General features: G+C 43.1%; 1 protein-coding gene across 3 annotated transcripts in view; it reads left to right on the forward strand.

Annotated features, from left to right (window-relative positions):
* The first annotated feature begins 10255 nt into the window (after nt 1-10255).
* Nucleotides 10256-18809, forward strand: part of LOC137336082 (uncharacterized) — a 44989-nt gene continuing 36435 nt past the window's right edge. For all 3 annotated transcript variants that reach the window (XM_068001569.1, XM_068001570.1, XM_068001571.1), the window contains exon 1: nt 10256-10464. In XM_068001569.1, the coding sequence (XP_067857670.1) occupies nt 10350-10464 (115 nt within the window). In that variant the 5' untranslated portion in view covers nt 10256-10349. The remainder of the gene's footprint in view (nt 10465-18809) is intronic.

Raw genomic sequence — 18809 nt, forward strand, 5'->3', positions numbered from 1 at the left:
TGGAGAGGCAGGGACTAATTAGGAACAGTCAGCATGGTTTTGTGAGAGGAAAATCATGTCTCACGAATTTGATTGAGTTTTTTGAAGGGGTAACCAAGAAGATAGATGAGGGCTGTGCAGTAGACGTGGTCTACATGGACTTCAGCAAAGCATTTGACAAGGTACCGCATGGTAGGTTGTTACATAAGGTTAAATCTCATGGGATCCAAGGTGAGGTAGCCAATTGGATACAAAATTGGCTTGACGACAGAAGACAGAGGGTGGTTGTCGAGGGTTGTTTTTCAAACTGGATGCCTGTGTCCAGCGGTGTGCCTCAGGGATCGGTGCTGGGTCCGCTGTTATTTGTTATTTATATTAATGATTTGGATGAGAATTTAGGAGGCATGGTTAGTAAGTTTGCAGATGACACCAAGATTGGTGGCATTGTGGACAGTGAAGAAGGTTATCTAGGATTGCAACGGGATCTTATTAAATTGGGCCAGTGGGCCGATGAATGGCAGATGGAGTTTAATTTAGATAAATGTGAGGTGATGCATTTTGGTAGATCGAATCGGGCCAGGACCTACTCCGTTAATGGTAGGGCGTTGGGGAGAGTTATAGAACAAAGAGATCTAGGAGTACAGATTCATAGCTCCTTGAAAGTGGAGTCACAGGTGGATAGGGTGGTGAAGAAGGCATTCAGCATGCTTGGTTTCATTGGTCAGAACATTGAATGCAGGAGTTGGGATGTCTTGTTGAAGTTGTACAGGGCATTGGTGAGGCCACACTTGGAGTACTGTGTACAGTTCTGGTCACCCTATTATAGAAAGGATATTATTAAACTAGAAAGAGTGCAGAAAAGATTTACTAGGATGCTACCGGGACTTGATGGTTTGACTTACAGGGAGAGGTTAGACAGACTGGGACTTTATTCCCTGGAGAGTAGGAGGTTAAGGGGTGATCTTATAGAAGTCGATAAAATAATGAGGGGCATAGATAAGGTCGATAGTCAAAATCTTTTCCCAAAGGTAGGGGAGTCTATAACGAGGGGGCACAGATTTAAGGTGAGAGGGGAGAGATACAAAAGGATCCAGAGGGGCAATTTTTTCACTCAAAGGGTGGTGAGTGTCTGGAACGAGCTGCCAGAGGCAGTAGGAGAGGCGGGTACAATTTTGTCTTTTAAAAAGCATTTGGACAGTTACATGGGGAAGATGGGTATCGAGGGATATGTGCCAAGTGCAGGCAATTGGGACTAGCTTAGTGGTATAAACTGGGCGACATGGACATGTTGGGCCGAAGGGCCTGTTTCCATGTTGTAACTTCTATGATTCTATGATTCTATGATGGTCAGTTGGGTAATGAACCGTTTAACAGTTCTGAGCTCAGTATCTTAGCACTTTACGAATCAGAATACTTATTTCAAATAGACAGTTTTTATTCATTTTTCTCACTTTCTGTCCCTGGAAATAAACACAATTATAGATCACATAATTATATGGAAGTTAAAATAAAACTCCACATAAGGAGAATGGAATTGAATTATCCTTTATCAATATGATAGGTTTCTTTACAAACCGAGCTCTTTTTCTATTGGGATATGACGGTTAATTCCCTTGCTTCGTTATTTAAACGAAAGTTTCACCCTTGATCCATACACTTGCAATTCTACCTCGAACAATAAGTCCATTCTTGTTTCTGTATCACTCGTAACAATTAAATTGGTTATATAAGCTCAAATGTTTTCCTTTGAAGAACTACCTGTTTTCCCACACTGTTAACAAATCATTAAAGTTCTCTGAAATGTTTGAATCAGCATATAATGGTCCGTCTTTAATTAAGTTTCTTATTACTTCATCCTGAAACTGATCATTGATGAAAGGTCAGCCCTTGCCCAACAGCCCAGTGGAACTTCAAATTGACGTATACTTCCCTGTTAAATAGGAAAAGGCTAAATGTTATCATTACTACAATATAAGGAGAAACCAATGCAGTATCATATCATCACTCTTCAGGACAGTATGATTTACCATTTCCTTACAGTGCCCGCTTTGTTGGCGTTTGAATATTTAAGGCCAACACTGAACAATGTCTCATCAGCATTATATATCTGTCTCGGTCTATTCTAATGTAGAGATCTCTACCCATTGGTTTTACATACTGTCCAGTGCCAGATTAACCATTTCAGGTAGTGGTGTTGTCAGCGTGACTGACTTTGTCTTGGACCGGTTGTTCAGTGCAGCTTAATCGCAGAATTATATAGAATTATATAGAATATACAGCACAGAAACAGGCCATTCGACCCAAATGGCACATGCCGCTCTTTATGTTTCGCAAGACCCTCCATTCACCCTCTTCATCTACCACTATCAGCATTACTTTCTATTCTTTCTCCCTCACGTGTTTAACTAGCGTCGCCTGAAATGCATCCATGCATATCGCATGCTGGTTGCTTCAAGGGCAAAACGTCACTTCTGCAAACTCAGCGATATCCCAAGATCATGCAGCACGAGACATTCGATGCAAGCCATTTGAGATCCCTCTCAAATGATCGTGAGCTCGGGAGGTGTGTGATTACAATCTACCCCTGCACGGTCCCATGTTTCGGGTAGTGGCCAAGCATCAAATACATTCTTCCCATTGCTCAGTATAAGCAAAGGACTCAAACATCTACAAGAGAAAGATATCAATTAACTATCTTAACTACACTTTCCTGACTTTCACTAGATTGTGTACTGATACCAGATTGATATCTTTTAGTTAGTCGTGTCCGGGTGATTTAGGAAAACAAGGGACGGGACAGGATAGATAGAAGCAGACTGCTTCATTTATTTGATGGATCAAGAAATAACGGCCATTGATTATAGAATAAATGTAAGAGGTTTAGAATGGAGAGTAGGAGAAACATCTTTACATGGAGAGTTGTGAACATATAGAGGCAGAAATCATGTCAATATTCAAGATGAAATTGTACAGGTGTGTGAATAAAAATAGTTTGAAGGGATTTTGAGACTGCTCGGGTTAAGTGATTGGAGCTATTTTCTCGGGTGGAGGGAAAACGCCGAATGGTCTGTTATAACATACCGACATTTTGATGATCACTTGATATTTTAATAAATATTTGATAACAGGGATACCTAACATCACATCGACGGTCAAGTTCCTACCGTCTCCATCATTAGTCACTTATCAGGAGACAGAGCCTCGTTCTATTAGGCCAAGAGACAATGGGGAGTGGTGTCTGATGGGGAGACCAGCGCCTGCAACATTCACACCAAGGTTACAGAATAATTACAAATAACCATGATTGTAACACACTTCATTGTTTTTACACTAAAGAAAACTTTATCCATTAATTCAACTAGCGCGTCTCATTCCAGTAACTATGGTGTAAAACAGTTAACGCTGAAGCCACATGTTCTACTCCACTGCTGAATCTCAATCATGACTGTTCGCTTTGAATTTTGAGCGGGAAGTGCGCTGTTTTAGCAGGAAACGATTCTGTTCACCTGGGAAAGCAACAGACATCAAACACAGGGCAAGCAATGGAAGAAATATTTTCTGATCCCTGTTGATTTCCATAATAACAAACCATTTTCGTCGTAACAGAAAGACGGCCATTTTAAAATGGAACACGGACTGTAATTGAGCTCTGGTTAGGACAGGAAGCTTTGGTTTGATTTTTCATTTCTTTAAAGAAATCAGAATAAATGTGCAAGGAGATTTCACCACCTTCTTCAGCTCGTTCCTGAATTTCGTTTGGGTAACTGCATAAATACACGTGTTTGTACAGGAACTCAAATACATAAGCATATTTCCAACTTCATAGGCGATAAATGCAGGAGCTGTATAATTGGGTCGGTAATACACGGTCAGACTGCTAGCTAAAGAATTCACGGCAGCTGGCAGCCACAAGGTTATAAAACAGCCCGATACAGTGAACAGTAAAATAATAGATTTCCTTCGGTTCGCTATCTCTGGATCGATCTGATTCTCACTACTGTGACTCCGGAGACCCCTGCGGGCTCTGCTGGCCATTAAAATGCGTCTGATCGTCAAACAATTAAACAGTAATATTAAAACAAAAGGAATCCATGTAATTAAAATACTTTCTAACCATGTGTACAGTATACCTGCAGGCGATGAATAAAAGGCCAATCTGGGGCGGAAACCCCACTGAACATTGTTAATTATTTGTTTATGTTCAAATGCAAACCAATAGGGGATGTTTTCCAAATAGATCAGCACAGAGACCGTCATTATAACCGCGGCCGCAGTTCTCGATGTGCAATATCTTGTTTTAAACTTCTGACAACATATCGATACAAATCGGTCAAATGTGAAGGAGACTGTAAACCACACCGACATATCTAGGTTGGTACAATTAATGTACATCATGAACTTACAAACGGCAGTGTAGGACAAGAATGAAAGTGGAAAGAGTTTACTGAAAATTTCATACTCCATTACATTGAAGATGATGACAAGCAGATCTGCTGTCGCCATGGCCACCATATAGATAGAGATACATTTGGAAAGGCCGCAATTTCCTCTGAAGAGAATCACAATTGTCACCAAGTTCGCTGTAAGAAAGAGGGACAAGAGGTAAGTAACAGGCATACTCAGATAAATCTCACAGCATATTGTGGGGACATGTTCAATTGTTTTCCGACTTAGGGTTCTTATTTAATATAGGCAAGCGATGACGACGCTTCATTTAAAAGAAACCAAACATTAAACACTCACTATAGAGGGACTGAAAATCCGCCGTCCTTCCTGCTTACTTCAGTCAGACGGGTCAAGGCAGCGGGGGTAGGGTCGCTCGGAATCAGTCTTGGGAATGATAACGGAGAGCGACCCCATGACTACCGACACCCCAGGTACTTATGAGTCAACGGGGGATTTTGACTTTGGGCGATAATGTGAAACAGGCGACATCGGACCATCCGTCCGTCATACATCTGTCCCGAATTTCATTTCCAACTCTATCGCCACTAACACTAGATTGAGGTTCCACTCACACTATTACTGTGCGGTCCAGGCTAAGCTGGAGCACCTCGCAGGGACGGTACAGATGCAGATAAAAGCGCCTAAAAGGGAAACATTGAATGGTTCTATAAACGGATTTCCTTACATACGTCCAAACATATATTTCAATGCAGTGTTGAGCGCTAAAACCATCCGGCCATGAGGTTTGTACCCATGTGATGCACCGACTAAATTTTATACTTTACTGCTGCGGCCCCATGTGACAATTGATCGAAATTTATATTTCGTTCCTTCAGTTTCTTTGGCGAGCGGGGTCTCGGGAGCTGCATCAGATGTCAGCAGTACTAAAGTTAATTTCACAACAATTACTGGAAAGATATGAATTCAAATAAAATATTCAGCTGAGACAGAAGCTTCAATTTAGGTGGAAACTCTGGGCTTTTTCTATTTATAATCGCCCCGAGGGAGCTGCTCGGTAAGAAAGAGGCAATTGGTAGAAACGCGAAAGTTATTTGCAGCTGAGGGGAGGGGAGCACTTCGCTGAACGGCAATTGATTCTCAAATTATCGTTCAAAGCCTTCTGTTGGGTGGAGGTGGCTGCAGACCGAGGAATTATCAACTGAAAGTAGACAGCGAACATCGGTACAATTAAAAGGATTACCAGGGACACTGGGCAATACATCCTTTAGTGATCTATGTACTATTAATTGGGTTGGGGAATTAGTCTCGCCCTCCCTCAGTATAGGGAGGAAAGTTGATCGCCCGGTGCCCACGATCTACCGATCAGAGCAGCGCCTCACCGGCGGCTCAGACTGCTAGGATTCCCGCTGATATTAACCCAATTATCCCGCTGGATAAGTTACTCGGTAATGAGGACATTCTCGGAATCTGTTACATAATCATTAACAATGAGATCGTGAACAGCTATTAAATAACAGGATTAACTGACTTACCAGGAAAACCAAATGATGCGAGGACAGGGTAGTAAATGTCCTTTATCTGTTGAATTGTTGGCCGTTCCATTTGTTAGAAGAATGTGTGAATTCTGTCCGGCCTCAGGGTTCCGACTGGAGAACATCTGAGATCCGTAAATACTCCCCCTTCATAAAACAATCGGTGCCCCGCTGAGAAAATAATTGGTGTTAGTTACAGTCGCTTAACAAACAAGGAGATTTTCCGCTTGAGTGCGCCCGGGACGTCAATGGGGAAATTCTACAGCTCAGTCCATGAAACTCCGTCCATTAACATCAATGAACGGAAAGTAATCCCCGAGTGAATGTGCTCTGTGCACGCCCCGTGAATTGTGAAGGGAACATCCCTCCTGGACACCGCGTTATGTTATTGATGGCTCATATTAATTCAGTAAAATCTTCACCCATCTATTACATAATTGAAATGTGTTTTGTATTGAGATGATCACTGATGATGACTCGGCTCTAACAATAGGTGACCTTACTACAACATTACAATTGGCAATTATAATCAAACATTACAGGTGGTGACCCTACACTAACATTATTGGTGGTGACCTTACTCTAACATTATTGGTGGTGACCCTACTCTAACATTATTGGTGGTGACCCTACACTAACATTATTGGTGGTGACCTTACTCTAACATTATTGGTGGTGACCCTACTCTAACATTACTGGTGATGAAAAAACTCTGACATTACTGGTAGTGACTCCGATCTAACATTACGGGTGATGATCCTAATCGAACATTACAGGTGGTGACCCTACTCTAACATTAATGATAGTGACCCTGCTCGAACCTTAATGGTGGTGACTCTACTGTTTCGTTACAGGAGGTGAATCTGCTCTAACATTACTGGTGGTGACCTTACTCTAACATTACTGGGGGTGACACTGATCGAACATTACTGGTGGTGAAACTGATCTAATCTTCCGTGTGTTGACTCTACATTATTGGTGGTGAATCCACGCTAACATTACTCGTGGTGCTCCTATTATAACATTAATGGTGCTGACCCTACACTAATATTACTGGTGTTGACCGTACTCTATCATTACTGGCGCTGACCCTACTCTAATATTACTGGTGGTGACCCTACTCTAACATTACTGGCGTTGACCGTACTCTAATATTACTGGTGTTGACCGTACTCAAACATTATTGGCGATGACCGTACTCTAATACTACTGGTGTTGACCGTACTCTAACATTATTGCGATGACCCTACTCTAATATTACTGGTGTTGACCGTGCTCTAACATTATTGGTGTTGACCCTACTCTAATACTACTGGTGTTGACCGTACTCTAACATTATTGCGATGACCCTACTCTAATATTACTGGTGTTGACCGTACTCTAACATCACTGGTGGTGACCCTGTTCTAACATTACTGGTGGTGATCCTACTCTAACATTACTGGTGGTTACCCTACTCTAACATTGCTTTTGGTGATACTACTCTAAAATCACTGGTGGTGAACCTAATCTAATATTACTGCTGGTGACAATATTCTAACATTAGTGGTGGTGATCTACTCTAAAATTACTTGTGCAGATTCCACACTGACATTACTGGTGGTGATCCTACTCCAACATTAATGGTGGTGATCCCACTCTAACATGACTGGCGGTGACCCTACTCTAACATTACTTGTGGTAACCTTACTCTAACATTTCTGGTGATGACCCGACTCCAACATTATTGGTGGTGATCCTAGTCTAAAATTTCTCACGGTGAACCTAATCTAACATTACTGATGGTGACCGCGATGATAGGAGTAAATACAGTGTCAGTCCTGGCTCAGTGTAGCCCTTTCACACCGTGATGATTGGAGTAAGTACAGTGTCAGTCCTGGCTCAGTGTAGCCCTTTCACACCGTGATGATTGGAATAAGTACTGTGCCAGCCCTGGCTCAGTGTAGCCCTTTCACACCGTGATGATAGGAGTAAATACAGTGTCAGGCTTGGCTCAGTGTAGCCCTTTCACACTGTGATGATTGGAGTAAATGCAGTGTCAGGCTTGGCTCAGTGTAGCCCTTTCACACTGTGATGATTGGAGTAAATGCAGTGTCAGGCTTGGCTCAGTGTAGCCCTTTCGCCTCTAACTCAGAAAGTTGTGGATTCAAGTCCCACTCCAGAGACTTGAGCACAGAATCTAGGCTGTTGGAGGTGCCGTATCTTGGAAAGCTCTTAAACCGACGTTAAGACGTCTGACCTCCCGGAAGGATGTAAAAGATCCCATAGCACTATGTGGAAGAAGGCAAAGGGTGTTCTCACCTACATCCCGGCCAATATTTATCCCTCAACGAACATCATTAAAACAGATTATCTGGTCATTATCACATTGCAGTTTGTGGGAGCTTACTGTGTGAAAATTGGTAGCCACGTTTCCCACATTATAACAGTGACCACACTTCAAAAGTAATAAATGGCTGTAAAACGCTTTGGACGTCTGGAGGTCGTAAAAGGCGCTATAATGGAAGTTTTTTTAGATATGCATAAAATACAGAACTGCTGTAGAAATGTGCAGGACGGTCACCCCTTACAGTGAGCATTTAATGAATGGTGATGTGAATGAGGAGACCTGGTACACTGAGCACTGTGGAGGAGCAACCAAACAAACAGAGGACTGATCTACATCACCCAATCAATATGATGTTTCAGGCTCTCATACTGCAGCTGTGAAGTGCTCCAGTCAGAACTGACCCTGGGTACTGACCTTACTTCTGGTCACGCTTGTACAAGGGTAGAGTCCACCGTTGAGAGCGGGGTGGAAAGGAACCACTAGACCGAGGTCCAGTGCAAGAGATCTCGTCCACCAGGGAAGTGAAGGGAAATGTCACATTTGTTCAACCGTGAGAGGCGGCGCAAGAACATATAAGTACAGGAAAATTCTGACAGGATAAGTCCAGCTGGTTCATCAAGCCTGCTCCACATTCATGTTATCAGGAGCATCGCGACTAAACACTTTCTACCTCTCCGCAGATTTGTCATTTCCTGGGACAGCTAAATACCAGAAAAAATATAGGGCCACTAAGGGGAAAACGCTGCAAAATTCCTCCCATACCCCCTCAAGCAATGGAAAACAGTCCAATAGATGACATGGACCAAGCGTACATCAACTCTTCATCTACTTACCTTCTAAATGATGCAATCTCTGTCCAGGTCAAGAACCAGTCCAGCTCCCTATTGAAGGCGTGCAGAGAATCAGCACACACCGCACAAGCTGGCAACACATTCCACAGGCTCACTACCCTCCGGGAAAAGTAGAGCTCCCTAACATCTAGCCTATTCCTACTTAAGCATAATTTCAATCCAAGTCCGCTGATCCACCCCAATCTGTCAAACTGAAATAATCTCTCAACAGACACACTCTTCATTGTTTTATATACCTCATTAAGGTGGCCTCTAAGAGCGTGGAACCTGTGGACCTAGGCAAGGCACTGCGGGGGGGGGGGGGGGGGGGGGGGAGTAAACAAGGTTGATCGGAAGTAGGATAAAGGGTAAAGAGGAGTAAAGGGCCAGATTTTGGACCAGGAGGCAATTCATACTTGGTTGACTGAAACTACAAGTTCTATTTTGGTCGGGGGTAGGGGGAGACTGTTCAATCTTTGAAGGAACAGTTACAGACGGTGATGGAATTGTGGATCCAAGTGAATTTATACGCTCGATGGACCGAATGTCCTGCCTCATCTTTACTTACCTGAGTGAACTCGGGCATCACCAGAGCTCGGAGCACACAATGAAGAGTTGGAATATTAAACAGAGGATCACTAGTTATTGCACTGAACATAGCATTAAGTGGCCAACAAGGGGCTTGATTAAAACTAGTAAATGAATAAACCAGCACATCTAAGGATTATCCATAATTTTGATTGTAGTTTGATCATAACTAGTTACTGTTTTAGACAGAGGACTGAGCTACATTAAGGGATTAGTAAGATATTTGTTATAGTTACTGTGAGACTGGGAAATTAAGGGTTAATCCTGGAATTTATTTTAGCTATTTCATTAGACACCGAGAAATTAACAAAGCCTTCAAATGTACCTAATTACCGAATTCTACATGAAAGTAAGGGGTTAATAAATGTTTGGTTACAACAAGTATTAAACAGAACATTGAGAGCTCAGCCACAGCTTTCGTTTTACCAAATTCAATTAAACAGAACACCAACGCTGTTGACCCCAGTCAGCTGCTGGATTGGAGCGCGGGGGTTAATGATCCTGTTGGACAGATGCCCTGAGCGATTAAACAGATGATGTGAGCAGGCTCGCACACATGCTCTGTCACTCACACATGGACTTAAAGCTCCTCCTGCTTCACCAAACGTGTCAGTATTTTGGTCTGGTCAGCTCTGAGCTTGCCCGTCTCAGGTCAGGCTGAAGGAATCTGTGGTGCCCCCAGCAATGTCAGGAAGCCTGAAGGTACGATCCTCTACGAATCCCTTGGAAAGTCTGAGCCTCTCCATTAATGAGAAGATCCTCAGGGAATGTCACTTGCTCTACACGGACTCGAAGCACGGTAAGCGTTTTAGGGATGGTATTGAGCTGTATTTTCTACACATGTTTACAGCACACAGCCCAGTCCCTCCCCGCGTATGTGAAAGGCAGCAACTGACAAGTTTATTTCGGTGCTTCTGAGTCATTTGACTCTCGGGTTTCACTCAGCCTGAGTTGGCACTGATTCCACTTTGTGATATTACTTTCAGCGTGACTTTGTCAGAACCATCTCTCAGAGATCTGTTTGGGTGAAACATTTTTCTTTCAAACATATTTAAAATATCTATAATGCTTTAGTTTTATATATATTTATATCTATAGATGTGTGTATATATATATATATATATATACATCAAGTTTTAAATATATCCATAATATATATTGGAAACGCAAGCTCAGTGGTTTACTCCAGCTTTAAGGATTATTTTTGCTTACAATGCGCTGGCTCCTATGGTACAGGTACTGCAGGGCAGTAGAAAGAGGAAGGATCGGAGTGAAATTTATATTGCGAGGGAATGAGAGTGAGATTTACAAGGTGAGGGAATTGGAGTGAGATTTGCAGAGTGAGGAAATGGGGGTGTGATTGACAGAGTGAGAGAATGGGAGTGAGATTTGCAGAGTGAGATTTTCAGAGTGAGAGAAAGGGAATGCGATTTACAGTGTGACAGAATGGGAGCGAGATTTGCAGAGTGAGATTTACAGAGTGATGGAATGGGATTGAGATTTACAGAGTGAGAGAATGGGAGTGCGATTTACAGTGTGAGTGAATGGGAGTGAGATTTGCAGAGTGAGAGAATGGGAGTGAGATTGACAGAGTGAGGGAATGGGAGTGCGATTTTGACTAAGCAGGAATAGAAGTGAGATTTGCAGACCGTGAGAATGGGAGTGAGGTTTGCAGAGCAAGAGAATGGGTATGAGATTTGCATAGTGAGATTTGAAAAGTGAGGGAGTGGGAGTGAGATTTCCAGAGTGAGAAAATAGGAGTGAGATTTACAGAGTGAGAGAATGGGAATGAGATTTACAGTGTGCAGGAATGGGAATGAAATTTGCAGAGTGAGATAATAAGAGTGAGATTTACATAATGCGGGAATAGGAGCGAGATTTACAGAGTGTGGGAATGGGAGTGAGTTTACATAGTGCAGGAATGGGAGAGCGATTTACAGAGTGCGGGAATGGGAGTGAGACTTACAGAGTGAGGAGATGGGAGTGAGATTTACAGAGTTAGATAATATAAGTGAGATTTATTGTGTGCGGGAATTGGAGTGTGATTTGCAGACTGAGAGAATTGGGAGTGAGATTTATGGAAAGCGGCAATGGTAGTGAGATTTACAGAGTGAGGGAATGGGACTGAGATTTACAGAGTGAGGGAAGGGAGTAAGATTTAGAGAGTGAGGGAATGGGAGTGAGATTTACGGAGTGAGGGAATTGGAGTGAGATTTGCAGAGTGAAATTTGCAGAGTGAGAGAATGGTAGTGAGATTTAGAGAGTGAGAGAATGGGAGTGAGATTTAGAGAGTGAGAGAATAGGAGTGAAATTTATAGAGTGCGGAATGGGAGTGAGATTTAGAGAGTGAGAGAATAGGAGTGAAATTTATAGAGTGCGGAATGGGAGTGAGATTTAGAGAGTGAGATTTATAGAGTGCGGAATGGGAGTGAGTTTTACGGTGCGCAGGAATGGGAGTGAGATTTAGAGAGTGAGAGAATGGGAGTGAGATTTAGAGAGTGAGAGAATGGGAGTGAGATTTAGAGAGTGAGAGAATGGGAGTGAGATTTATAGAGTGCGGAATGGGAGTGAGATTTACAGACCGAGGGAAAGGGAGAAAGATTTGGAGAGTGAGAGAATGGGAGTGAGATTTATAGAGTGCGGGAATGGGAGAGAGATTTAAAGATTGCGATTTGCAGAGTGTGAGTTGCAGAATGAGGGAATAGGAGTGAGATTTACAGAGTGCGGGAATGGGAGTGAGATTTACATTGTGCTGGAATGGGAGTGAGAATTGGAGAGTGAGATAATGGGAGTGTGATTTACAGTGCGCAGGATTGGGAGTGACATTTGCAGAATGAGATAATTGGAGTGAAATTAGCATTGTGCGGGAATGGGAGTGAGATTTACAGAGTGAGGAAATGGGAGTGAGAATTACATTGTGATGGATTGGGAGTGAGAATTGCAGAGTGAGATAATTCGAGTGAGACTTATAGTGTGCAGGATTTAAGGAGTGGGAGAATGGAATTGAGATTTGCAGAGTGAGATTTGCAGACTAAGGGAATTGGAGTGAGATTTGCAGAGTGATTGAATAGGAGTGAGATTTACATTGTGCTGGAATGGGAGTGGGAATTGCAGAGTGAGATAATGGGAGTGAGATTTACAGTGTGCCGGAATGGGAGTGAGATTTACAGAGTGAGGAAATGGGAGTGAGAATATAGAGAGAGAGAATGGGAGTGAGATTTAAATTGTGCCGGAATGGGAGTGTGATTTGCAGTGCGCAGGATTGGGAGTGACATTTGCAGAATGAGATAATTGGAGTGAAATTAGCATTGTGCGGGAATGGGAGTGAGATTTACAGTGTGAGATAATGGGAGTGAGGTTTACAGAGGGCGGGAATGGGAGTGAGAATTGCAGATTGCGGGAATGGGAGCGTAATTTACAGAATGTTGGGATGGGAGTGAGATTCACAGAGTGAGATAATGGGAGGGAGATTTACAGTGTGTGGGAATGGGAGTGTGATTTGCAGACTGATATAATGGGTGTGAGATTGATAGATTGCGGGAATGGGAGTGAGATTTACAGAGTTCAGGAATTGGAGTGAGATTTACAGATTGCAAGAATGCCAGTGAGATGTGCAGATTCAGATAATGGGAGCGAGATTGAAAGCTTGCAGGAATGGGAATAACATTAAAAAATTGAGATAATGAGAGCGACATTTACAAAATGTGGGAATGGGAGTGAGGTTTGCAGTGTGCAGGAATGGGAGTGAGATTTACAGTGTGCAGGAATGGGAGTGAGATTTACAGAGTGCGGGAATGTGCGTGAGATTTACAGAGTGAGATAATGGAAGTGAGGTTTACAGAGTGAGGGAATGGGAGTGAGATTTACAGAGTGTAGGAATGGGAGTGAGATTTGCATTGTGGAGGAATTAGACTGAGATTTAAAGAGTGAGAGGATGGGAGTGAGATTTGCCGAATAATATATGTCGAGTGTGGGAATGGGAGAGCGATTTAAAGTGTGGGGAATGGGAATGCGATTTACAGTGTGAGATATTGGGAGTGAGGTGTACAGAATGCAGGAAAGGGAATGAAATTTACAGAGTGAGATAATGGGAGTGAGATTTACAGAGTGCGGGAATAGGAGTGAGATTTGCAGATTGCAGGAATGGGTGTGAGATTGATAGAGAGCGGCAATAGGAGTGAGGTTTGCAGAGTGCGGGAATGGGAGTGAGTTTACAGAGTGCGGGAATGGGAGTGAGATTTACAGGCTGCGAGAATGGGAGTGAGATTTACAGAGTGAGGGGATGGGAGTGAGATTTACAGAGTGAGGGAATGGGAATGTGATTTACAGAATGATGGAATGGGTGTGAGATTGACAGAGTGAGGGAAAGGGAGTGAGATTTCGAATGTGCAGGAATTGGAGTGAGATTGACAGACCGTCAGAATGGGAGTGAGGTTTGCATAGTAAGATTTGCACAGTGAGGGAATGGGAGTGGGATTTTCACAGTGTGAGAATAGGAGTGAGATTTAGAGAGTGAGAGAAGGGGAGTGAGATTTACAGTGTGCAGGAATGGGATTGAGATTTACAGAGTGAGGGAATGTGAGTGAGATTTACAGAGTCAGGGAATGGGAGTGAGATTTGCAGAGTGAGGGAATGGGAGCGAGTTTTACAGAGTGCAGGAATGGGAGTGAGATTTACAGAGTGCTGAAATGTGAGTGAGATTTACAGTGTGTGGGAATGGGAGTGTGATTTGCAGACTGATATAATGGGTGTGAGATTGATAGATTGCGGGAATGGGAGTGAGATTTACAGAGTTCAGGAATTGGAGTGAGATTTACAGACTGCAAGAATGTCAGTGAGATGTGCAGATTCAGATAATGGGAGCGAGATTGAAAGCTTGCAGGAATGGGAATAACATTTAAAATTTGAGATAATGAGAGCGACATTTACAGAATGTGGGAATGGGAGTGAGGTTTGCAGTGTGCAGGAATGGGAGTGAGATTTACAGTGTGCAGGAATGGGAGTGAGATTTACCGAGTGCGGGAATGGGCGTGAGATTTACAGAGTGAGATAATGGAAGTGAGATTTACAGAGTCAGGGAATGGGAGTAAGATTTACAGAATGTAGGAATGGGAGTGAGATTTGCATTGTGGAGGAATTAGACTGAGATTTAAAGAGTGAGAGAATGGGAGTGAGATTTGCCGAATAAGATATGTAGAGTGTGGGAGTGGGAGAGCGATTTAAAGTGTGGGGAATGGGAATGCGATTTACAGTGTGAGATATTGGGAGTGAGGTGTACAGAATGCAGGAAAGGGAATGAAATTTACAGAGTGAGATAATGGGAGTGAGCTTTATAGAGTGCGGGAATAGGAGTGAGATTTACAGATTGCAGGAATGGGTGTGAAGTTGATAGAGAGCGGCAATAGGAGTGAGCTTTACAGAGTGCGGGAATGGGAGTGAGTTTACAGAGTGCGGGAATGGGAGTGAGATTTATAGAGAGCGGGAATGGGAGTGAGATTTACAGGCTGCGAGAATGGGAGTGAGATTTACAGAGTGAGGGGATGGGAGTGAGATTTACAGAGTGAGGGAATGGGAATGTGATTTACAGAATGATGGAATGGGTGTGAGATTGACAGAGTGAGGGAAAGGGAGTGAGATTTCGAATGTGCAGGAATTGGAGTGAGATTGACAGACCGTCAGAATGGGAGTGAGGTTTGCATAGTGAGATTTGCTAAGTTAGGGAATGGGAGTGGGATTTTCACAGTGAGAGAATATGAGTGAGATTTACAGAGTGAGAGAAGGGGACTGAGATTTACAGTGTGCAGGAATGGGATTGAGATTTACAGAGTGAGGGAATGTGAGTGAGATTTACAGAGTCAGGGAATGGGAGTGAGATTTGCAGAGTGAGGGAATGGGAGCGAGTTTTACAGAGTGCAGGAATGGGAGTGAGATTTACATCTGCGGGAATGGGAGTGAGATTTACAGAGTGAGGGAATGGGATTGAGATTTCCAGAACGAGGGTGTGCGAGTGAGTTTTGGAGAGTAAGAGAATAGTTGTGAGATTTGCATAGTGTGATTTGCAGAGTGAGGGAATGTGAGTGAGATTTACAGAGTGAGCGAATGTGAGTGAAATTTACAGAGTGAGAGAATGTGAGTGTGATTTGCAGAGTGCGGGAATGGCAGCGAGGTTTACAGAGTGCAGGAATGGTAGTGAGATTTACAGAGTGAGCGAATGTGAGTGTGATTTACAGAGTGTGGAATGGGAGTGTAATTTACAGAGTGAGGGGATAGGAGTGAGATTTGCAGAGTTAGATTAGGTGAATGAGATTTACAGTGTGCGGGAATTGGAATGTGATTTGCAGACTGAGAGAATTGGGAGTGAGATATACAGAGTGGGAGAATGGAAATGAGATTTGCAGAGTGAGAGAATGGGTGTGAGAATTGCGGAGTGAGATTTGAAGATTGATGGAATGGGAGTGACATTGACAGAGTGAGGAAATGGGAGTGAGATTCACAGTGTGCAGGAATAGGAGTGAGATTCAGAGAGTCGGAGAATGGAAATGAGATTTGCAGAGTGAGAGAATGGGTGTGAGATTTGCAGAGTGAGGGAATGGGAGTGAGATTTCCAGAGTGAGGGGATGGGAGTGAGATTAACAGACTGTGAGAAAGGGATTGAGGCTTGCAGATTAAGAGAATGGTTGTTAGATTTCCATAGTGAGATTTGCAGAGTGAGAGAATGGGAGAGTGATTTACAGTGAACAGAAATGGGAATGACATTTTCAGAGTGAGATAATGGGAGTGAGATTTACAGAGTGCGGGAATGGAAGTGAGATTTACAGACTGCAGGAATGGGAGTGAGATTTCCAGAGTGAGGGGATGGGAGTGAGATTAACAGACTGTGAGAAAGGGATTGAGGCTTGCAGATTAAGAGAATGGTTGTTAGATTTCCATAGTGAGATTTGCAGAGTGAGGGAAAGGGAGTGAGATTTGCAGAGTGAGAGAATAGGAATGAGATTTACAAATTCAAGGAATGGGAGTGAGCTTTACAGAGTGAGGGAATGGGAGCGAGTTTTACAGAGTGCAGGAATGAGAGTGAGATTGACAGACTGCGGGAATGGTAGTGAGATTTAGAGTGTGCGGGAATAGGAATGAGATTGACGGACTGTGAGAATGGGAGTGAGTTTTGCAGAGTAATAGAATGGGTGATAGATTTGCATTGTGAGATTTGCAGAGTGAGGGAATGGGAGTAAGAATTGCAAAGTGAGAGAATAGGAGTGAGATTTACAGAGTGAGGGAATGGGAGTGAGATTTACAGTGTGCAGGAATGGGAATGACATTTACAGAGTGAGATAATGGGAGTGAGATTTACAGAGTGCAGGAATGGGAGTGAGATTTACAGAGCGTGGGAAAGTGAGTGAGATTTCCAGAATGAGGGAATGTTAGTGAGGTTTGCAGAGGAAGAGCATGGGTGTGAGATTTGCACAGTGAGATTTGCAGAGTGAGGGACTGGGAGTGAGATTTGCACAGTGAGAGACTACGAGTGAGATTTAGATAGTGTGGGAATGGGACTGAGATTTACTGTGTGCAGGAATGGGAATGACATTTACAGAGTGAAATAATGTGAGTGAGATTTACAGAGTGCGGGAATGGGAGCGAGATTTACAGAGTGAGCGAATGTAAGTGAGATTTATAGTGTGCGTGAATTGGAATGTGATTTGCAGACTGAGAGAATGGGTGTGAGATTTGCAGAGTGAGATTTGCAGATTGAGGGAATGGGAGTGAGATTCACATTGTGCCTGAATGGGAGTGAGATTTAAAGCGCGCAGGAATGGGAGTGACATTTTCAACGTGAGATCATTGGAGTGAGATGTCCAGAGAGCGGGAATGGGAGTGAGATTTGCATTGTGCAGGAACGGGCGTGAGATTTACAATGTGACATAATGGGAGTGAGATTTGCAGATTCAGTTAATGGGAGTTAGATTTACAGCGTGATGGAATGGGAGTGAGATTTATAGAGTGCGGGAATGGGAGTGAGATTTACAGAGTTCAGGAATGGGAGTGAGATTTACAGATTGCTTTTTGCCGACTGTGAGTTGCAGAGTGAGGAAATGGGAGTGAGATTTACAGAGTGTGTGAATGGGAGTTAGATTTACAGTGTGCAGGAATGTGAGTGATATTTACAATGTGCAGGAATGTGAGTGAGATTGACAGTGTGGAGGAATAGAAATTGGATTTAAAGAGTGAGAACACGGGTGTGAGATTTGCAGAGTGAGATTTGCAGACTGAGGGAATTGGCGTGAGAATTGCAGAGTGAGATAATGGGAGTGAGATTTACAGAGTGAGAGAATGGGAGTGAGATTTACATTGTGCTGGAATAGGAGTGAGAATTGCAGAATGAGATAATGGGAGTGAGATTTACAGTGTGCCGGAATGGGATTGAGATTTACAGGGTGAGGGAAGGGGAGTGAGATTTATAGAGCGAGAGAATAGGAGTGAGATTTGAATTGTGCCGGATTTACAGTGCGCAGGAATGAGAGTAACATTTGCAGAGTGAGATAATTGGAGTGGAATTAGCATTGTGCAGGAATGGGAGTGAGATTTACAGTGTGTGATAATGGGAGTGAGATTTGCAGAGTGCGGGAATGGGAGTGAGAATTGCAGATTGCGGAAATGGGAGCGTATTTTACAGAATGTGGGGATGGGAGTGAGATTTACAGAGTGAGATAATAATGAGGGAGATTTACAGTGTGTGGGAATGGGAGTGTGATTTCCAGACTGAGAGAATGGGTTTGAGATTGTTAGATTGCGGGAATGGGAGTGAGATTTATAAAGTTCAGGAATGGGAGTGAGATTTACATATTGCAAGATTGTCAGTGAGATGTGCAGCTTCAGATAGTGGGAGTGAGATTGAAAGCTTGTAGGAATGGGAATGACATTTCAAGAATGAGATAATGGGAGCGACATTTACAGAGTGAGATAACGGGAGTGATATTTACAGAGTGAGGGGATGGGAGTGAGATTTTTTTCACGACGGAATGGCTATGAGATTAACAGACTGCGAGAATGGGAGTGAGATTTACAGTGAGGGAGAAAGGAGTGAGATTCACGGACTGTGAGAATGGGAGTGAGGTTTGCAGAGTAAGTGAATGGGTGTGAGATTAGCAT

Source organism: Heptranchias perlo, chromosome 20, assembly GCF_035084215.1.
Source record: "Heptranchias perlo isolate sHepPer1 chromosome 20, sHepPer1.hap1, whole genome shotgun sequence".
Taxonomy (NCBI): domain Eukaryota; kingdom Metazoa; phylum Chordata; class Chondrichthyes; order Hexanchiformes; family Hexanchidae; genus Heptranchias; species Heptranchias perlo.